The following is a 23,172-nucleotide window of genomic DNA, read 5'->3' as shown; positions in this document are numbered from 1 at the left end:
GGTTAGCAAGTTGTGGTGTGCATAGAAAATAGAAGCAGATAAGATCCGTGCATCCCAATAAATATAAGGTAGGAGAAGGAAATTAGATGTTCAAGTGTAAGAGATGTAATTATTTAAAAATAAAAATAGCTATTGTGTGTGTTTATCAATTAATGTAACGTAGGGTTGAAACGAAGTTATTCTTTGGGCACAGAAAATTATGTTTTAGGACTATTACCCTTTTAATGCTTCTTAAGTTCTGCATAATAACTGTTTGACACACAGTCATTTTTATAGTGAAAAAATTCCAGAAGATTAGAAGGCCACATTGTGCATCATCATACTCTGCTCAAAGTATACCGTCTGCTCCCACCCTCTTGCTCTCACTTCTTTCCATCCTGAAGGACAAAAAAGTTTTAACCTGGATTTTAGCCTCTACCCTGTCCAGGCACAGACACATAAAGGCTTTTGCTGTCATGGGAGGGAAGGGGGTGAGAGGGTGGGACCCCGTTGAACTGCTTATGAAATTACTGTGTTGCAGTAAAGTATCATGGACATTACAAACAGGGGTGGATGAAAGACTAAGATGTTGTATCATTTTGTCATGGCAGGATTATTTTTATAGTGTGGCTTTTTCCTCTAAATTTTCTCACAGTGCTCTCACTAAGCATGAAGTTCCTTGAAAAGTTTGCGATTCCAGGTTTTCCCTTGCTACCTTCATGGCTATTTGGCAGCACAAGAGAACTTCAGTGTTTCAACCTATAATGTTTCAGCAAAATGTTCCTAGCATCACTTGTTCTTTAAATTGTCCAGTGTGTTTATACTGAGCAATCGGATAAATACGGAGTGGGGTACTGTACACACAGGATTCCCTTAAAACTCGGGTCTGTTTTGGTGCTTATTTTGCCACAGTACTAATGTAATATTACTTATTTCAAAACTTTTTCTTTTGGTGTTAGTGTGTCTTCCTTTTAAATTTTGGCTACTTATATATGTGTTTGTTTTGTTTTATTACAGCTATAACATACCTACATATCTTTTTTTTTAATGCTCCATCTGAACAACTGAAATGAGACTGAAGACTTCGCTTTTAAAGGAACCAAAACATATCCTTTGTCTCAGAATAAACTGTCGAAGAGCATGTTAATTCTGATAAGGATCTTTTCTAGAAAGGATTTCTTTATCATAAATGTCGTAGTAAAATATTTGTAAATTGCAGGTGGCTTTTTTTTTTTTTTTTCCTTTTTCTTTTCTTCACCTTGCCATACAGTGCAGCCTTTAAGGGCAACATTTTAAGAGATATTGAACACTCTTAGAGAAATACCTTCCCTTCGGAAGCTATCAGTGTTTTGATAGAAAGCTTTGAGTTTTTCTTTCCTTTCTTATTTGTAGTGATAAGTTAAAAGCTTTCCCAGGCAGTAAATAGGAGTAGCGATATATCTACTTGCTGGTAATAAGACATGCACGTAGCAGATACAAACGAAATAGTAATTCTCTGTTGTCGTTTAACTCCAGCCGGCAACTGAGCACCACACAGCCGCTCACTCCCCCCGAGTGGGATGGGGGAGAGAATCAGAAGAGTAAAAGTGAGAAAACTCGTGGGTTGAGATAAAGACAGTTTAATAGGGAAAGCAAAAGCCACACACACAAGCAAAGCAAAGAAGGAATTCCTTCACCCCTTCCCATGGGCAGGCAGGTGTTCAGCCATCTCCAGGAAAGCAGGGCTCCAGCACGCGTAACGGGGACTTGGGAAGACAAACGCCATCGCTCCCAATGTCCCCCCTTCCTTCTTCTTCCCCAGCTTTATATACTGAGCATGACGCCGTATGGTGTGGAATAGCCCCTTGGGCAGTTTGGATCAACTATCTTGGCTGTGCCCCCTCCCAACTTCCCGTGCGCCTGGCAGAGCATGAGAAGCTGAAAAGTCCTTGACCAGTGCAGACATTACTTAGCAACAACTGAAACATCCCTGTGTTATCAACACTGTTTTCAGCACAAATCCAAAACATAGCCCCATACTAGCTACTATGAAGAAAATTAACTCTATCCCAGCCAAAACCAGCACATTCTCCTACTAATAAATTAGGTATGTCAACCATTTATATATGATGTGGTGTTAATAAACTGACACATTTGAATGATAGTTGGGTGTTTTGCACTTGCATTGTGCACTAGGACCCTTTTAGAGCTGTAACCCGACATTTCAGCTGTGTTTCAATAAGTATGCATCATAATAAGAATTATATTTTTACACAATACAGTTTGCTTTCTTTTTTGCTGAATTTCTCCCAGCTCTTTTCTTGAAGCAAAAGAGCAAAGAAAAAATAAAGAATCGTAGTTTTTTTGTATAGAACATTCCATGGAATCTTATCAACATAATCTTCCTGTACTGTTCCTTCAGTTTTGTATAACCTAGATGAGATATTTTGTAAGCTTATTTTTAATAATTACAATTTTCAGACTTCCTTAATTTAATTAAACATAAAGAATTGGTTAGCTGTGTGGGATGGACTACAGCTGATGAGCTATATTCCTGCAGTGATGATCACCAAATTATGAAATGGAACCTTTTAACTAGTGAGACTACTCGAGTAGTGAAACTTCCAGATGATATTTATCCCATAGATCTTCACTGGTTTCCCAGAAGTATAGGTGGGAAGAAGCAGTCTCATGCCGAGAGCTTTGTTCTAACAAGTTCTGATGGTAAGTCAATTTAAAATATTTATAATTTCATACTATTTTGTGCTTATGTCACTCAAATACATCAGAAATTATTTGCAGTTAAAGAGTCTGCAATAAAACAATTTGAAATACCTGCACACCAGTTGCACTGCTGTAAAATTAATAGTTGTTTCAAATTTAATACATTGTATTACTATCATTTTCTCTGATACAACATTATCAAATATACCTCTGACAGCAGATACATAATTTTTTTAATGTAAGGTCAATTTCTACCATCCTTTTTCAGTTTCATAAACCAGTAACTTTAAACATGTCTGTACTGCATGCCTACATAAATACTATATCGCTTACAGTTACGAAAACTGAAGATGACCAAGTTACTGAAATTGCTTAACCGTGACGTTTAATATGAGTGTAGTCCACTTCTTGGTTACATGTTAGAAGAGCACATCTTGTATCTGGCTTCTATGGAGTCTTGAATATCCTTCTGAAGCATCTAGTTCTGGGTGTTGTCAGAGATGTAAGACTAGTATGTATGTCCACTATACTGGCAGATGTGTGTGTGTATATATGTATCTCCAGTATGCTGCTATTTGTCCAGTCTACAGTGTACTAATACTAGACTATATGACCCAATGTAGTAGCTACTGTATTCCAGTGTATGGATTCTGTGTTGTGAAAGGGAGGTGAGAGCAAGAAGGTTTGGTGATTGCTTGGGGTTTTTTTCTTCCTCTCCAAAGAGACTAGGAATTGATTTTGCCCAACTTGTACAGTCAAATTTTTCTGAAAATTTTCAGTGAAGAAAACTTAGGTAACTAGTTTCATTATTATTTTATATTTTTTATGAAGCAGTCCCTACAGTTCAGGTCAGACTTCGTCTCCTTTCTTCTCAGTACTGTAATGGGGATTATATTCCATGCCATCAGGAATTTTCTGTGCCTGTTTTCCCTTCCTTTTCTTCCCTCATCCCTTTTCTTTAAGGAAAAACATTTGGCTTCTCTTCTTCTTGATCTAATTTTTTGTTTGAACAGAATATGAAAAATAATGGTAAAGAGAAATTTTCTTAACACCCCCCCTACTTTATTTCTGTTACAAAGAACCTACCGTGTGGAAACCCTGTAGTTCAGATGAGGGTGTTTCTTCCTGGACCTAGAAGTTTTTAAAAGGGGTTGATCCTTTATGAAATCTGCTGGTTTACATTGACCTTGTTATAAAAATTGTGTTGGGATAAAAGCTCTGCTAAGAAACAAGGCCTTGATGTAGACTGGGACTGCCTCACTGACAATCCACTGGCAAGAGCCTGCTGATGGGGTTGGTGTGTTAGTTTGTGAATGATTTCTGGTACTTTCATGCGTCACATCCAAGAACTTGGCATACAGGTGACTTGAAAGAGCTGTCTACAACTTCCTGAGGAGGGGAAGTGGAGAGAGAGGTGCTGGTCTCTTCTCCCTGGTATCCAGTGCTGGGACTCGTGGGAATGGTTCAAAGCTGTGCCAGGGGAGGTTTAGACTGGACATCAGGAAGTATTTCTCTACCAAGAGGGTGGTCAAACACTGGAACAGGCTTCCTAGAGAGGTGGTCAATGCCCCAAGCCTGTCAGTGGTTAAGAGGCATTAGGACAATGCCATTAATACCATGCTTTAACTTTTGGTCAGCCCTGAATTGGTCAGGCAGTTGAACTAGGTGATCGTTGTAGGTACCTTCCAATTGAAATATTCTCTTCTATTCTGTTCTATTCTATTCTAGTCTAGTCTAGTCTATTCCTTGCAGAAGTTGAACAGTCCTTACACAGATCCTAACTTTTTATACCTTTGTGTTTTGCTCAGTTGATAATGCTGTTGAAGGTTCCAGAGTAAATAAATTGAACTATCCCGCTGGTAGTAGTAATTATGTGCCACAAAGAAGCAGATTGCATCAACATACTAAACTTAGTTTGTATTCTTTTGTCAGCGGTCAAAGATCTTGGTGGTAAAGCTGTATTTCTACACAAATGGTAGTGATGGGAGTTTCTCAACGCTGAACTGAAAGCAATATGCTGCTCTAAATCTCTGCCAGCTTTTTCAGGCAGAACAGATCATGGTCAATTGTTGTAGAGAGTTTCCATCAGGATAATAATGGCCATCTGCCTGTGACCCTGTTGATAGCTTTCACAGGGACCTCTTGATAGTTTTAATGGGACTGATGGAGAATTTTCAGCTAACTTCTGCCCATGTTTTGGCCAGAACCTTGAATTTGTGGGTCTAGTGTGTTTTCTTTGGTTAGGGGAACTTATTGTAGGCTTTTGGCTAGCTTCACAGTAAGCTTGATTTGGAACAGAAGGTTTGTTACTGGGCATTAGCAGTCTGGAGCTGATGTGTCCAGCATGGCTTCCTGTACGGACGGAGAGAGGTAATATGTATTTGAAGAAGGTACAGGAAATCCATTCCTTGCATGAAATTTTGGAGATTTCTCTGACTTTTGGCAATAGTTGCACTTAAAAATTAGCAGGGCTGAGAGTTCAGCTCGTAGAGTGGAGGCCAAGATTTCTTCCAGATACTCAGTACTTCTAAGGGATAAATGCACTGACCTTATGGAACAAAAGCAGGACGTCTTTTGGCTCCCTATCGCTTCCTAGATATACATGGCAAGGGAAGATGAGAAGTTTGACCGCGTAGAGTTGTAATTTTTGCAATACTTGGTGCTGAACTTTACTATGAATTGGAGGTAGCTGGGGTTAATGAAGTATTGCTTGTAGAGCTCTTAAGGTAGAAATGGAAGCTTTTGTGAAAGCTGAAAGGAAGATTCATTTGTATCAATTAATATTTGCATGCATTATAGTATTATGCTTTGGGGAGCAGGGTTTACCTGAACAAAGATGTTCTTTAGAACGTCAGTCAGCGATCAATATTAGCTGAGCTGATCGCTATGAGATTTGCGTTCTTTTCTGTTCAGTGATAAACATGGGATGGAGGGATTTTTGGAAGGTCAGCCGGTGCTCTCAATTCCTTGCTTTGTTCTCCTTTCTTTTTCTTTCTCAGTTTTCACATGTGTATTTCTAGTGTCCTGTTTCTGTAAAGTTCTAAATTGTATGTGTAAATAGTGAGCAAAAGAACAACTGTCGTAAGTCAGATCTCCTGTTAATTTATTTAGTCAGTTTTCCAGTGTTATTAAAATAGTATGCTAATATTTCATGTTCAGGTTGAATAATGCTTTGACAGTTGGTTGAAGAAATATATAAGGGCTACTACTACTTTCATGAAAAAGATGACTTTTAAAACTCTGCTGTGCAATTTTTCTCTCCTTTTTCTCTGTTTTTTATATCACTAAGATATGTAAGGAAAAATAAATCATATTCACAGATGTGTTTAGAGAGGTTGAAAGTTGATTTTGTTTTCAGAAGTGTTCGAAAATTAGCATGTAGCAGGAGCTGTACATTCAGAAATACTTTAGTCTATATGCGAACCTGATGCAAATTTAGGTAAGATATCAGTTCTTAAGTGTAATGTCTGGTAGGTATGAATGCTTGCCCTTCTCCTGTAAGTGCATTAACTGAAACTACAACAAAGAGCTACAGTTTAGAAGTAAAGATTCATGAATAACACCATGTATAGGTAGGCCCCAGAATCTTTTCCAGGATGCATTAGGGCCTTTGCAAGGTTATCGATTAACTGCTGGAAGTTGGATTACTTTAAGTGATATAAGTCAATGGCAGAGGTTTAAAGCGAGGGATTCTTGCAGCTTAGCAGATGATTTTTCTTGCTGCTCAAGATTTTATTTGTGTGTGACCAACAAATTCTAACCTAGTCCCTTAATGTTGATCTTCATTTTCCTCGATAAGACTTTTGTGTTCATTTGCTTATAACTTTTACCAAACTTTTTTTGCCTAACCTGAAGTTGTCATCCTAGGATTCTAGCTAATGTTGAAGTACTTTATAAAGATCTCAGCTACAAGACATAGTGAGAGGAAGGGCAGGAAAAATGTTGTCTCCTCCATAACAGTAAAAAAAATTTGAAGATTACTGAGAAAAAAATTCTGTGAAACATGTAAATGATCATGTAGTTATATCTCTGTTAGAATTCATATGCACTTGAGAGTTTATCAATTCTATCATTGTCCAGCTTTTGGAGATCAGCTTGATTAACTTTCACTTTCTTTTAATGCAGCTGTTTCTTGCTTGCATGCAGCATAAACTGTTTTGGCTATCTTTGCCAACATTATTGCAGTAGGGTTTTGGGTTTTGTTGGGTTTTTTTTTTTTCTTTTTACAAATGGGTAGGCCCTTTAAATCGTCCAGTTCTCAGCACATCCCTAGGGCTTATCATCTTAACGGTGTTGTAGCTGGGATAGGTATTGTCTGATCGAAGTTTGCAGTCCGCTAACTCCACCCCACCCCCGTTTCCCAAGATGACACATCCTTTAGTTCTTCAAGCCAGTCCGGTGATCGGTCGTTAGATAATTTTGTATTGTTCAGTGAGTCGAGTTTGTATTCAGCCCTTGCATTCCTTCTGGACATCTGGGGCCTTTATTGCTATTCCTGCCGTTAATTTGAATGCTACTGTTTTGCTAGCATAGCACAGTGCAAAGTAGAACCGAGCTTTGCTGGATGAATTGCTATTAAAACTAAATGCTTTACGGTTCTTACACAGCAGTAGATACTCTGCGATAGGAAGATAACATGCGATATTGTAGAAGGAAGATAGGACATAATTTCTGTTTAAGTGAACAGAGTAAATCCCAATTTGTTTATATGTTTCTAGAGTGCGAAATGTAAACAAAACTGAATGAAGAACTGACCCAGAAACTTTTTTTTTTCCTTGAAGTTCTGTTCCCTAAGCAAATGAGACTTCCATGACTGGCATTGTAGGGGAACTGGCTGGCAGGTAATCAGTACCCACCCTCCTCCGTGGGTTTTATGGGAAGAGGCAGCTATGTGGTGGAAAAATGCTGAATTAGTGAACACCCTCACTGAGGGGTCAGCTGCAACATGGGCTACAGACAGTCCACACAGGGAGGAGTTGTTACGCTTGCCCTCACTGAAGGGAAGCATTCAGCTGGGGTCCCTTCTTAGGCAGGAGGGAGTCTGGCAACACAAGTTGAGTTGGTTTGCTCTTACTTATGGAATGAGTTCTTTTTGCCATAATTAGTTCACAGATCACAAAACCTGAGATCTTCAGGGTTTGCCTTGCACAAGTTAGCACGTTATCTTCCTTCTTGTGGGGATTTTTTACCTAGTTTACTGTTGTTAGGACTAAGGGATAAGTTCTTAGCATTGATTGGTAAACTCATCCTGAACATTCAATTTCTGGAAAACTGTTCATGAGATGTATTTGCCAAAAAGTCATAGGGTTCCCCCCCCCCCCCCCCCCAGTGAAATCAAAAGACAAAATAGTGATAACCTAATTTGTGAAAGAATAAATTGAGATAGAAACTTAATGTAGAAAATTTCCAGGTTTTTATCTCCTAGTGTAACTTGGCACTTTCAATAAAGAGAACTTACCTTGTAAAGATTTTTTTTTTGCATATGCAAGTGAATTATTGCATTTTAAAAGTGCATGAACAAGTTCTGTTGCTTAATTGCTATTTCTAAAAACCTTACATTTAAAATTCTGTTTAACTATTACTTAGATAGCATGCCTTACGTGTCAAGCCTGCAATTTTCCTGCAACAGCTAATTCATCTCTGTGATAAGGATTCCTGGAAATTTGCTGAATCCAATGGAAATAGAGTATAATGTCTTTCCAGGGTTGCATTAATTCTTGGTTGAACTCCAGACGTTTGTGACATTTGAGCGAATGTAAATTTAATCCTCTTGGAGTTTCTTCTGAGTTGCATCTCTTATAGGATATTGTTCCTTTGCTTCCTATTTACATTGATCTTGTTGCTGCTTTTTTACAAAAATAAAGAATATGTTCAGCTTTAAACTGCTTATTAAGCACAAATTATAAGTGAATAGACCTATTTTTTCAACTTTTAGTGTTATTGATAATTTTACATTGGGTCAGCAGTTAAGAGTCTATGAAAAGTAATGAGCAAAACATACATGTTTTATATTCTGTATTTGAATAGGCTGCTAATCTTCCACTTGAAATTCCTCCAAAACTGGAGAGTCACTTTAAGATTGAGGACAGCTTCTGGCTTTAGTACTTAATAAAAATAAAGGAACAACGTTTTACAAATCTGAGATGTAAAGTAAGGTTAAGTTGAATCACTTCTATCTACTCCAAGCATACAGCTAAAATTTTCCCTTTCTTAATTGTGTATAAGGGAGTAAGTTCTAATTTGAAACCCTCAACTACCTCAATGTTAAGTTGAAGAACAGAAGGCAAAGAAATCCATCGAAACGTTGCTTTCAGAGCAACCTCTATGTGTGAATGCAGTGAAAAAAGCGGTGTCTTATGAGTCACATCGTTTGACTGTCATCAGTTGTAAATTCACATGTTGGAAAAGTAAAGAAGTTGCAGAAGTAAAGACGATATCTATGAAAAGTTGATTTGGCCCTATTCTGCATAAGTGGTATGATAACAGTTTTTAAATGTATGATCACATTTTTTCCAGTTGAATTCTATCTTAGTGCCTAAGGTAGGACCCGCTTTTAGATGAAACTGTATTCTTTCCTGCTAGGCTACAACTTGCTATGTTTCACTATTTGAAAGATGCCTCGTGAAAGAAGTAAGAGCTTGTGGAGTGGGAAAGGATGCAAAAGATTGGTAACGAGTTGAATGTTTCCCTGTATAACAGGATTTTATCCTGTACTCTCTGACGTGACCCATTGTTTTCCTGATAACGTGACCTAACCAAAGTATTCAGTTGCTTGACAACTGTTTGTTCTTTCATTTTAATTTCTTTTTTCTCATATGTGTTGAGGGATTTGCTTACAGAAGTACTGAGGTCTCACCGATTCTACCTGGGTCAGTGGAAGCTATTGTTTCAATCTGTAAAATGCCATAGAATTCTTTTTATCCTTAAAAAAGTAATTCTGAATGTTTCAGATTGGATACTGAAATTTGATGGATGCCTTTGAGTTGGACCTCTGTACGTTAGCTCCTGATTGGCAAAGCTCTTTTCCCCTCTCCAAGGGAAATTAGTGAAATATGTTCATAATGGCTATGAAGAGTTTAGCCACTTAATGATGAATACTGTAGGTAATGGCATGAGAATATTAATAGTCCTATGATCAAAACAGGTTTAAGTATTCTGCAATGAAAAAGGTCTTGGCTACAAGTTGAACAAGTACACTATGCATCAAAAAAGGCAGGTGATCAGAATATAAATCATGTTTTTTAATGTATTATTTTAAAACCAGAAAAGGCCATTTTGACAGTTTAATCAGAGAAAATTGCATTTAGCCATGGAATTCCTGTGAATCCAGTTATTGCTTATACACAAAGAATGAGAATCTCACACCTGAGAGATGTTCTATAAAATAACTGATGCATTAATTATATAAAATATAGCTTATAATTATAAAATAACATAATGCATTAGACGTAGAATACCAGTACTGAAAATTTTAGGAAAACAAAGTTAACTGAATGAGGAAGAAGTGGTCTTAGTAATAATATTAGTTCTGTGAATTCAGAAAAAAAGGGGACTAACTAGCTGTTCAGAGTACTCTGGTAGATATGAATGTAAGTGATAAAGAAAAGCAAAAATGTATAGTTCGGTGCGTGACATTTACATGGTCTGTTCAAATAAACTGATTTATACAAACCATTCTTCTTCTGTGTTAAAAACCTTTTGCTTGGAAATCTTGCATTGGCAGAGATTTGGCTGGATGATTGTGCCTTTTTGTTTATGTACTTAAAAGTAAAATGAAGCCAAAGTGTGATTGTATTCATTTGATTAATACTGTGGAGAGCCCTGATGTATGTTTCGTGGTTATTGACTGACAGATATACCAGAATGCTTTTTCTTTGTTTTTAGTCTGGCTTTGTTTTCAAGGGTTTTGTTGGAGTTTGGATTTTTTGGGTTTTGGTTTGTTTGGTTTTTTTTTAAATTGAAGTGCAAAATAAAACACGGGAAACCAGAACACAATAAAAGTTGTTTCAAACTTCTGGCAGTGCAGACCACCTAAATTTTGCCATCTCGGCTAGTGTGATTTGAATGTGCGTGTAGCGCAGTGGTGTCATGCGTTTTTACCTTCCATGTGGTTCATAGTTAACTCTGTTACCACCTGCATAACACATATTGGTCTTGATAATGTGGTCCTTACTGAAATAGTCAGGTATTTAGTTTCCAGTTCTGGCTCATCATGTATGGCCTGTTTTATAATTTGTATTCCCAAGCAGGATGTTATTAATGGAAAAATTATCCCATCTGAAGTGATGGAGCATTTGCACACACTTGGTGTGAAGTGTCTGTGTACTGTTTCTCTCAAAGAGTTCTGGTCACTCTGGAAATTGCTTATAGTGGCTCACTGTCTGGCAGGTTAGATAAAATAATTTTAAAAGAGTTTTGGTTTTAAAGTAGTTAATTTGAATCGCTGAACTATTCTAAGTCATGCGTTTGTTCTGCCACATGTTTCCAAGTCCTCCTTTGTCTGCTCTTTGGTCCAGTTTAAATTTGATCTTCCTGGATTTCAGCAACATCCCTCATTTGGAAAGAAAGACTTCCTCATGCTTCTGTTGAAATCATTAATAGCTTTGTTTTTGGCTTCTGTGAATTTCCATAACAGCTCCATAATGCAAGCAGTAATACTTCCTTAGAGCAACGCACTCACCGATGATCAGATTGTTCTAGCTTTTCCATTATCCTTTTGGTGTTGAGTGATTTTTCAGACCCTAAAAAAGAAAATGCAAGGACTCTCCTGGGCTGCAGTGTATATACCTCTGTTTGTTAGCTTTCAGACAATGAAATAACACCAGGCAGTTGTGTCCCCAGAGAAACATGCAAACTTTAGAGGGACATAAGAAAAATGAATAGGCAAAGCAAAGATTATACGTACCAAAAAGAAAAAAAAAAAACCAACATTGTAGCTAGTTTACAAGTAGTTCTTCTGCAAGAGCTCATTTGTTTAGGCTAATCATAGTTGTGAACAACATAATTGCATGTTTTGTTCTTTTTTGTTCTTGTTGGTTTCTTGTCTTGTTTTGTGTGTATGTTTTTAACAGAAGATAACACCATTACAGTTGTAAATATCCGATTCACAAAATTAGATATACTATTTGTATCTTGAACTTTTGCTTAGGGAAGTTCCACTTGATTTCAAAGTCAGGAAGAGTAGAGAAAAGTGTAGAAGCACACTGTGGAGCTGTACTTGCAGGAAGGTGGAATTACGAAGGAACAGCACTGGTTACAGGTAAGCACTCTTAAAGTAAGGAAGTGTTCTGAAAACTTAACTAACAGAAGAGCTCTTTCAAAATAAAATCTTTTTTTTTTTTTTAAATATATAAAGTTGACATGCCATGAAGAAATGCAAGGAAACAAAAACATAGTATTAAGCAAACTTTGTGAAAAGTAAATGCTTTCAATAAAATGTGTAGAATGTAAGTACTTTATTCTATGGGATAAATACACTAGAATGTTTTGGAAAAATAATTTAGTCCTTGACATATGTTTAAAAGATGTAATCCCAAATTTCATAGTTTATACTGTATTTACATTGAATTTGAATGAATAAAACTGAGTCTATTCAGTGTTCACACACTGGTCTAGCTTGAAATTCTTGTGAGAAGGGGGGAATGGAAACACAAAATCAGTAATATAAATGAAGTTAGCTATAATAAGTTACTTTTTTAAATGTCTTCATTATTACTGGGGTTATTATCACCTTGTTTAATAGAACTTAATTTTGCCTTAATTAATGCTGTTTTAGAAGAATGTTCTCTATTTTAATTAATAGAAGATCTAGTAAAAACATTTATCTTTTTTAGTGATCCTATTTTTTACAAGTTATCCAATTTACTTGAAAATAATTTTTTTTAATATCAGAGTGCTTAGATGTTTCTGTGGATGTTCTGTACTTCATAAAGGAGAATATTTGATATTTTTTTTTTCCTTACCTGTTACAAAAAATGTTGCTAAGTTGGCACATCTATATCCCTGCACATGACATTTGGGTTTTTTTGGCCAGCAAAGTTTACTGAGGCCTCATGAGCATCCTGAATGTTCCCATGCTTCTCTTAATTATTGGGAGTGGTGCAGATCCAGCTGCAGTCTGACTCTCTGTCGAGGCTGGGAGAGTGATCTCCCAGTGTCTGCATCTCTACATGTCTTTTTGTCCTAAATCTTTTGATAATTAGCTGCTTTTGGCATTTTTGTCAAAAACGTCTATCTCGATGTTAAGGGGAAGCTAATTACATTTCCTGTGATAGACTTCTTTATGGGATTTCTGTTGGTGTCAGAATTTTCTGCAGCCTCCTGTTGATCTAGCACAGCTGATTTCTTTGGACAAATTCCAACTCAGTCCAGAAGTACTGAAGATAATTTTGGATCTGTTTGTTTCCAGACTCAGTCTGACTCTAAAATGCTGCTTCAAGGAACTCTGTCTGGCATGTTCCTCTGAAATCCCAGAGGGATAGAAATATTGTTCTTTTTAAAGACAGATTTGCCTCAGGAACTTCTCCAAAGAAAAAGTCAAAATTGCCTTTGCAATCTTTTTTTTTTTTTTTTTTTTTTTTAAAGACTGCATGACACTTAAGGGGAGTGTGGGAATTCATCACCATATCCAAACAATGTACTCTGAGAAGATCAGCTACTCTTATACCGCAACTATACTTTGAGGAAGAGTGAATCATTGATGATAGTCTGTCAGTTAAAATATTCTTTATGGCTCTATTTTAACAGTATCAAATGTGCACAAATAAGATTTTTTTAAAAAAAATTTTTTACACTTTTTAAAACACTTAAAAGCTACATTGGCCAGATATAAAAACCTGAAATCTGGTAAGTAAATTACTTTTGAATGGAAGAATGGCATTAAGTGTCTAGGTGCACCTTTTTCCTCATTAGCTGAATCTGGGAGGCCTAAATGAAGGTCCAGAGCTGTACGTTTTAAATATGATAGCACACTAGGAAATCTCTGTTCTTAATGCATACAAAACTATGCTGTATAGTGTATAAGAACTTAAGCTTTAATAAGTAAGCTAAGTTTCTTGTTAAGACGCACTTATATTATAAAATTTAAGCCTTCCAAACAGAACCTTCAGTTATCTTCAGTTTCACCATTTATCAACTGTGAAGACTCCAGTTTAATACATAAAATCTGCTCCCACTCTCTTCGGAGTCCTCAGAGACTCATTTCATCAGCCTCTGGGCCATTGAACTGTAAATAGATGAAAAGTACTAGCAATGCTGCATAGAAAATACAGAACTTGAGATACTTAAATAGTGATGGCCTTTCTCTTCCCAGGAGCAGCTTCAGATAAGAAGACTATAGGGATTTTCAGGAGAGAAAGAGACTTGTTGGTAATAGCAGAAGCACAGTCTTAAATTTTTTTTTCCTTAATATACTATCTGTTTGCATGTTAGGAAGACCCCGTAAACAATAGTTACCTGCAAGAAGACCTGGACTTATTTTAACTCTAGTGTTTCCTAGATAAATACAAGTGCCATGTTTGGTAGACTGACTAATGCATTTAAGTTGCTGATTTCTGTGATAACTTTACAGTTGGTGAAGATGGCCAAGTGAAAATCTGGTCTAAAAGTGGAATGCTGAGATCTACTTTAGCTCAGCAAGGTAAGTTAATTTTCTTAAAGTTCCATTAGAACTTTTTAATTTTGAGTATTACGAAATATATTTAAATAACAGACCCTAAATCTGGCAGTAATGGTTTGTTTAAGGATCTTAAAGCCTAGATAAACTGAACTAAAATTAAACATAAACCATAGTTGAATACAGGGGGAACTGGATTTTTAATAAGATGATTATCTTAAAAAAAAAAAATAGAATTCTTGAATTTAAAAGTATTACTGCAATGTTTTTAGACAAAAGTTTCAGTTCCACCCTAAGGATTCTGGAGAGGCTAAAGAATTAAAAATAAAAAAAATCCAGCTTTTCATACCAAGCCACAGACTCTTATGGTGAAACTGAAAAAAAAAAAAAAGCTCTAAAAGCATTGCAAGAATGCTTGAAAGATGCGAAGTGTGTTGTAGGTTAGTTCCTCTGAACTTTAAAACTGTTAACAGCCCTTGGTTCATCTATCTGTTTAACCCAGTAACTAATGTAGTATATGCAAACAGTCCTACTGAAGTGAAATGATCCCTGTTCTTAAGTTCTTTGTTGAACTGGGGCCATGGAGACCTAACCTTGATCTTGGCTTTGTAACTACAGTTTTATGCATACTAGAGCATTCCAGTCATTTAAGTCAATTTAAAATCCCATTATTGTAAAGTGCAACAGTATAAGCTGCAAATACATATTTATACAAATGATGTTTGATATTTTTAAATGCTATTTTTTATAGTCATAATTTCTAGCATTTTTGTACTATTTCAGTGAAGATACTGAGCTAGATTTTGTTTTTCAGACTTCATACATTGACATCATGTGACCTTTTGACATTTTTTAAGAAACCACATGCACCTGGGGTTGGGTTAAATGTCAGACCCTTATCTCTTTCTAAAACAAATTATCTAAATTCTTTCAACCTGTTGAAGGCATTTTAACCACAGGAGTGAATGTAAAATGTATTTCAATTCTGTTAAGGAAGTTCATATGCAGATATAATGTTTTTTCATGCTTACAATGTAAAAAGATAAGCCAACTGAACTATAATTTTTGGAAAAAAAAAAAGTTGAAGCACACAATTCACTGTTTCTCAGCTGATATGTTTCAAGCTTTTTTATGTTTAACTGTGCTTATCTGAGGTTTGATGAAGCTTATAGAGACATGTTCTAGGTTGAAATATGCAAGCTGAATTTTCATTGATTTCTTAGAGTTTCTGGTACAGTATAAAAGTACAGTTGACTCCCCATGGAATAATTGTCTTTTTGTATTTGTGTTTTAAGATAAGATCCTGTGAAGCTCAGAAACCCTTTAAACTTTAAATTTATAGGATCAGATTCCCACAGACCCCTCTGTAAGCTACTGACATACTTGGGATCAGGATAGGATTCTGCAGCAACTGTTATGTTGTTTAAGAAAGGTATATCATCTTTGAGCTAATTTTTCACTTCCTTTATCATCTCCTTGAGAAATGAAAGAATTATCATTGCTAACATTCTTTCTACTCATTCTGCTCTTTGTATTAGAAATAAATTTTCAGGCTCTTATCTTTGGATGTCGGTCCACATGCCTATTCTATCTTTGGATTTTTATTCACTACAAAAACATGAACATACATTTTTCCCTTTTTTAGCTTTTTCAGTACTTATATGGAGGGCTCTGGTTGCATGTCCTTCCATCATGCCAATGCATGGAATAAAGTTAGTGTGACCCCATAGCCTCTACTGCATTCAGTCTCGAGCTGTAATGTTGCTGTTATGGCTGTGTTGTTCTTTGAGCCTGATCTCACTTCTTCATCCTTGGATTATCTTCATATTCTTCCTTTTGTTCTTCCTTTTCCTTAAACTGAAAGCTTTTTTAAAAAAATGCTGTATTTGCAATCCTTTGGGCTTCTAGCTGACACAGTGTACTGATATATTTTGATGAGGGTTTTTTTTTTTTATGGATCTCTTTGGTGTATGTTGGTAACCCACATGATTATGCTTAAAGCAGGATGTATCTGTATATTCTGTGATGTGTACATTGCAGCATGACGCTGTGCTCAGTGTCTGCGTTCCTGTGGAGAGAGCCACAGAACTGTGAAGAGTAGGATGTATTGAAGGTCCACATTTGAAAGAAAAGATGGCTCTACCAGCACAAATTTTTACGGTGCTTTGTAGACTCTGACACTAAGATCGTTTGGGGTGAAGTCTGTAGTGTTAGTGGTGCCACTTGCACTGAGTCCTTCGAAGGCCAAACATCTGGTTAGCAGGGCCCGTGCTGAGCCCGCAGTTGCGTAGCCTCTCTTGAAACGTCTGTCTAAAATTGCTGCTGCTGAGGTTCGTAAACCACTGGCTCTCTAACCCTCAAAGTCCTCTACAGAGTCAAAGGTATTGGTCAAGCTGAAAATTAAGTAGAGTGCAGTTGCGCCTTCCTCGCTACAATCAAGATTATTCTGCAGCGCCATTTCCTGAGCTTATCCCACTAGTGAAGCTGACAGCTTTGCTGGTAACTTTACTCTTACTCCAAGATCTGAGAATCTCCAGGGAAAGCAAGCAAGCAAGCCTCATGGATCCACCCTAAGTATTTCATTGCTAGAGCCCCTGCTTCAATCCTGGTAACTATTCTGGTGTCCCCAATTCCAGTCAAGACAGGAGTAATTCCTTGCAGGAAAGTAATATTTTAAATCCATGGGATGACTTTATTTCTTGTGCCGTGAAAACTTACTTTAAGAACATTTGGTGAAGGACATCACCATAACCTTTATGAAAATACACATACATTGTGCAGACCAAGTCAGTGCTCTCCATGTGCTTGTTGATTCTCAGTGAAGCCGTGACCTCCCATTAAAAAAGAATATGACACTTATTTATCATTTAAACATCATTATCCACAGAGCCATTGTTTCTGTGCCACACATTCTACCTGTTTACCTCAGATGGATTTCTAGTTCTTCAGGTGATTTCTGTCACCTTTCTTTCAAATTGAATTTGTTATCTAGTACTCTTAAGACCATATCTTTCTTAAGTACTCATCTTTTGGCCCTGCTGGCTTTCTGATGGGCTTCCAGTGACTAGTATGCTGAGTAAGCACCAAGGAGTAATATGAATAATTGGTGTATAGGTTGCCTTTTTGGTTAATGGAAGCAAAATCACAACAGTTGCAATGTAAACAGTTTAATTACAAGTTTATTGTGAAGTGGAACTTACTTTTTAAAGGACAATTGTATTCCAAATGCAGCTCCTATTTTTTGTGCTGCCAAGAGAGACATAAAATTGTCTGCATTAATGTTTCTACTCCTGTGAAAATAAGAAGTCTCACACAGACTTACTGTTGTAATTACTGGAGTATCTGCTGTGGCTGAAAGTGTCAGAGTGACTGCTCTATCACTCCTGCACTCAACCTTAGCTCTTTCTCTGCTGTATGCATTGGCCACAGGAATGACTCATTGGGGATTAACATCTGCTAGCAGAGCACTGAGATGTGAAGAAGCCCACCCTGTACGCTTAATGCTGATGTTCCTTCTTCAGATCCTCTTTTCAGATCTCACCTTTTCTGCTTTTCTCACTTCTTTTCTCAGAGAGTATTTTTTCCTGAAACTGTTTATCACCAATGCAATTCACTGCAGTTTGTCTGTTCTGCTGAATTTTTCTTTCCACAGCAATGCAATGTGTTGGCAGTCTTTTCCCAACCAAGTTCTTGTTAAGTGCAGAAGGAAATGAGTTAACTTAGCTCCTGCTGTTAAGCCCTGGAAATTGTGGTTAAGTAGTCAGCCATCATAAAAAAGTTAAACATTTGGTTTAAATATAAAAGTCTTCTGATTGTTAAATCAGCATTAGAGCAGGACAAAAATTAGTTTATTTAGAATTTCTGTACAGCTGGTGACAGAATTTATGTCATTTTCAACATAAATTGCTGCCAGTAGGAAAATAGCTAGTGCCAGATTTACTTAATATATGTTGTATGTTTCTATGAGTTGTCTCCTATAATGGTTGACGAGTTAAAAAAAAAAAATTACATCATTCTTTATTTCTCAGTAACATAAAATAAATGCCTTCATAAAAGAAAATATACGAAGTACAAAAATATTCAGGAGCAATGACACCAGGTCTTAGTTTAGAGTTTGAATACTTGGAAGCTCAAATCAAGTTTAGTGTGCTGAATTGATGTGGCCGTAATAAAATCAGTTTTTTGAGAGAGAAAATTCAAAGGCTTAAGTGGTAGGATATTAGATGATGTTAGGACAGTTGATATAGCAGTTCAATCACTTAAGTATCTAAATTTCATCAAAATATTCCCATGAAAATATATTCCCGAGTCATTTTTTGAAATGGAACTTAATAGGCCAAAAGTGTCTTTGAAAATTTTACCCTGTAAGAGAATTTCTTAAGGCTTTTGGGTTTTTTGATTACCATAAATTATAGATGTACAAAAAATGGTTTATTTGCTCATTTTAATTCATTTGATTAATTTGATACTTAGTTATCAGGTGAAATATGCATGACTCCCTAAGAAATGCATATCTCTGAGAATGTCGGAGAATTTTTCCATTTTCCGCTTCTAAAATTAAAAAATTGTCAAATACCAACATTTAGGTTGTAACAATTGCTCTTTCTGAGGTTTCCTAGTTCTCAAACAGAACTTTTGGGGTACAGTTCAGTTGTGTTAATATAAGTGTGCCATTAGTGCCATTTGAGGTTCGTTGGGTTATTCTGCCTAACCTCCAAATCTATTCCAGAAGGAGGTGGATCTCGTTCAGGTCCTGTGTTGTATCCATAAGGTATCTTAGGGTACCCTAGTTGTATAACATCGCTTAGCTGCTTGTGTTTAGACAATTGAATCATATCTTCAAAGGCCTCATTTCTGCCAGTGACAATATTAAATCTGTTAGAAAAAAACAGATGCCTGAAATAAGGCTTCTCTTTCCGATTTCAGAAGATATGGAAGCAACTTTTATAAAAAGTAAAAAGAACAGTCTGACAGGGACTTGTCATATAGTCTCCCTCCTTACAGTTTTATATGCACTGTTTCCGTGTCTTGTAATGTTGAGACTATGCTGAAACTTGCTGTCCGTTGCTACAGGGCTTTTGCTGTGATAGAAATAAATGCTTGGACATGCTTTTTACTTAATTTTCTTAGTTTTATTTGCAAGGAATCAAGTAGCGTAATACTTTGATTCTTCTTCTTCAGGGGAGACTAATCCTGTCAAGTACTATGGAAAATATTTGCATAGTTGGCAAGTCTGATTTTTTTTTTTTTTTTCCCCTGGATGCTTTTTCCATGTAATTTTTTACTTTCTTCTATTTTCAAAAAAGGTCATTTGAAAACTGCAACATTATATGTTTTTAAAACAGAACAGTCAGTTTTATTCTAGATACATTCATTCTGGAGTTTTCAATCTGCAAAAAATGTTTTCAATTAATTGGGAAAAATCTGTGAAGTCTGCGAGTCTCTCTTTCCAGATTTATTTGTTGTCATTTGTTTTGTAGGTTGCTTGTGTATGGGATGTTTGGGTTTTTTATATATGCAGCAAAACAAAAATATGTGTTTTGTTACAGGCTTAATTATGGACCCTAAACATCTTACAAAGAATAATTTAGGTGCAATACAAAGCTTTTTCTACCCATATTTGTGTTCAGTCTCACCATTGTAGGTGAAAAGAGCTATTTTCTGATGTCTGTTGATAAGTATTAGGATGATTGTTGTCATGTTGATTTTCTGTATCTCTTAAGTGACAATTGTGAATAAAATTGCATCAGAGTATAGAAGATTAAGTAAATATAAAATGCAGCTATTACTGTTTGTTTTCTGGAGTTGCTTAAAACTGTTCACTTATAAAAAGTTTTACAAATTAATAGCATGGTAAATGGCAATAGATAATGAGGTTTGAGCAAGATGCAGTATTGAAAACACAGTATTAAAATGAGAGGTGGTGGCATGGTGGACCCTCTACCTGAGCTGCTGGGCTTACTTTTGATACAAATATTTATTGGTTTTACATTAGGTGTTGGTCAGCATCATAGTCAGCAGTCTCAGCATTGGATTTAATCATATTGTAGGTATTCTGGCAAACAAGTTTGCAGGGATTTCAAGGTAAACATAAAACGCTTTTGTAGGTATTTGTAGGAAGTGTCTACAAACTAAACTGAAAGGCATTGAAGGCTGACTTTGTGGACTGATCAGTTGGGAAGAGTTAACATTTTAATACTGAATGAAAGATGCCATGATGCAGATAGACCTTAAAAGTAAATTGGCCGTGAAGGGCTTTGTTTGATATAATAGAGAAAATTGTACAAATGGAAAGGGCAACATAAATCTTTGCAGTGTCCCAGTTAACCATGAGCCAGGGGATCAGTACATCAGGGTGAGAGAGAAGCACCTTAAAGATGAAAGGTGACCCAAAGGTGAGAAGGACAATCTCATCTTATTTTGCTCAACTATATTTTGGAATAAATTGGTCAGATTTTTATTTTTATTTTAAGAGTGGGGAAACAAAAACAATTGGGAGTATATACATGAGGTTCAGTGAAGGTGAAGAAACAAAGCTGTCTAGTTATGAAGATGATTTGACTGAAGAAGAAATCTTATAATAGAATGTCGTGGTTTAACCCCAGCCAGCAACTAAGCCCCACCCAGCCACTCACTCGCTCCCCCCAAGTGGGATGGGGAAGAGAATCGGGAGAGTAAAAGTGAGAAAACTTGTGGGTTGAGATAAAGACAGTTTAATAGGGAAAGCAAAAGCCGCGCACGCAAGCAAAGCAAAGAAGGAATTCCTTCACCCCTTCCCGTGGGCAGGCAGGTGTTCAGCCATCTCCAGGAAAGCAGGGCTCCAGCACGCGTAACGGGGACTTGGGAAGACAAACGCCATCGCTCCCAACGTCCCCCCTTCCTTCTCCTTCCCCAGCTTTATGTGCTGAGCATGACGCCATATGGTGTGGAATGTCCCTTTGGGCAGCTGGGGTCAGCTGTCCTGGCTGTGCCCCCTCCCAGCTTCTTGTGCATCTCCAGCCTTCTCAGTCAGTAGAGCATGAGAAGCTGAAGAGTCCTTGATTTAGGGTAAGCACTACTTAGCAACAACTAAAACATCAGTGTGTTATCAACATTATTCTCATCCTAAATCCAAATCACAGCACTATACCAGCTACTAGGAAGAAAATTAACTCTATCCCAGCCAAAACCAGCACATAGAAGAAGAAATTTGGTGACTTTAGTTCTTCCAGAGGTGGTTTTAGAGAGAGCATGAACTGAAGAAGCAAGTGGTAAATGTAGTCGGAGCCTGCTGGGACAGACCTTGCAATAAAATTGGGCAGGTCTTAAAAGTTAAGTGATGCATTGAAAAAATTGATAGGTACAGTATGAGAAAAGGAGATACCTATAGCAGTAGTAGTCATACACATTTTCAGTAACCCAGATGTAGTATTGGACCAGCCATCAATTAATTATTTCTTTTGCATAGACTTGATTTGTTCAGAGTCAAATTTAGAGTGGTCCCATTGAAAGTGGTAGGTGTTTGACAGCTTACTGAAGTGAACTCGCCAGGACTTCACCCTACGTATTTTTATTTCCTTGAGGAGTGTTGGAAGGGTATGCAGCATGACCTAAAGTCTTCAGAGTTGTCTTTCGGGGTTTGTCTGTCTCTTAACTGCTGTTCCTGTGCCTGTCTAAACCATGAAATGAACCAGTAAACATGGCCATAAGTGCAGTCAGACAAGTCGGGAGGACAAATGGTTGCCCCTAGTTTGGCTTTCTCCCACTCCTGAATTTTTGATGTATGACTTTAACTAACCAGTTCGAAGTGGCTATAGCAGTTTCTGCATAATTTGATCAGATAATTCATAAGACTTTTTTTTTTTCTTTATTTCTGTCTACAGGAACACCAGTGTACTCGGTAGCCTGGGGACCTGATTCTGAAAAAGTTCTCTATACTTCAGGGAAGCATCTGATTATTAAACCTCTTCAGCCAAATGCTAAAGTTTTGCAGGTATCATAAATACATTAAGGTTGTCTCACACTTCCATGTGAAAACTTTTTTCAGTTATCTAGAGTTTTGCCAAACATAAAATCTTTGTGCTAAAATTTTCCATGCAACATGTGTACCGCTTATTCCCGCTCCCCCTCACCCCCTTTTAGTTTTTTTGAGAATAAGGAGATTGTTAATTTCTCTAAACTAAAAAATTTTTCTCCATTTCTGCTGTGGATATTCTTTGGGCATGTGATTAAGCATTTCCCTTTTCATAAATAAAGAAAAAGCAAAAAGATACAGAAGTCTTTCCCTTTTCATTTTCATTTGTTACGAAAAGGCAGAAAGATACAGAAGCAATTGTTTAGAACGTGCTTTTAGTGCAGATTGTTATGCTTTCATTCTGCCTTGTTCAGGCCCTATTTAATTTATTTTTCTGCAGAAGAGATGACATCTGTGCATTTGTACTGTTGGAAAACCCGATCTACATTGGAGTGTATGAATGCCAGTAAATGATGAATGATAAATATTAAAAATAGAAGTTGTCAGACTTGTTGCATCTATGCTTAATTTATTTTTTTCCATTTCAGTGGAAAGCCCACGATGGACTTATTTTAAAAACTGACTGGAACTCAGTTAATGATCTTATTCTTTCTGCAGGTGAAGATTGTAAATATAAGGTGAGTACTGGTTAACTTTTTAGGGAAAACTAAATGACAAAAAAAGATATTAGGCATTCTGACATCTTCTAATTTAATAATACTTGGAAGCTCAAATTTAAGTGGGAAGTCTTTCAGTTTTCAAGAAAAACTTGTTACCCTAAGTTGTATTATTTGTAAATACATCTCGCGCTGTCTAGTAGCATAAAACTAGATTTTTTTTTTTTTTTTTTAATACGGCAGAATAGAAATAGGTAAAATGCAAG

At 36.7% G+C, this 23,172-nt stretch overlaps 1 protein-coding gene across 5 annotated transcripts in view; it reads left to right on the top strand.

The window, feature by feature from the left end:
* The window catches only part of IFT80 (intraflagellar transport 80), a 57,407-nt gene that overhangs the window by 1,369 nt on the left and 32,866 nt on the right, over positions 1–23,172 (top strand). For 4 of the 5 annotated variants that reach the window (XM_075506815.1, XM_075506817.1, XM_075506816.1 and 1 more), the window contains 6 exons: positions 997–1,088; positions 2,464–2,682; positions 11,831–11,941; positions 14,252–14,320; positions 22,159–22,268; positions 22,838–22,927. In XM_075506815.1, the coding sequence (XP_075362930.1) occupies positions 1,049–1,088; positions 2,464–2,682; positions 11,831–11,941; positions 14,252–14,320; positions 22,159–22,268; positions 22,838–22,927 (639 nt within the window). In that variant the 5' untranslated portion in view covers positions 997–1,048. The remainder of the gene's footprint in view (positions 1–996; positions 1,089–2,463; positions 2,683–11,830; positions 11,942–14,251; positions 14,321–22,158; positions 22,269–22,837; positions 22,928–23,172) is intronic. The other variant, XM_075506819.1, reaches the window with a different exon arrangement.

The sequence above is a fragment of the Mycteria americana genome, chromosome 7 (genome assembly GCF_035582795.1).
Source record: "Mycteria americana isolate JAX WOST 10 ecotype Jacksonville Zoo and Gardens chromosome 7, USCA_MyAme_1.0, whole genome shotgun sequence".
NCBI lineage: Eukaryota > Metazoa > Chordata > Aves > Ciconiiformes > Ciconiidae > Mycteria > Mycteria americana.
This window is presented reverse-complemented; position numbering and strand designations above follow the sequence as displayed.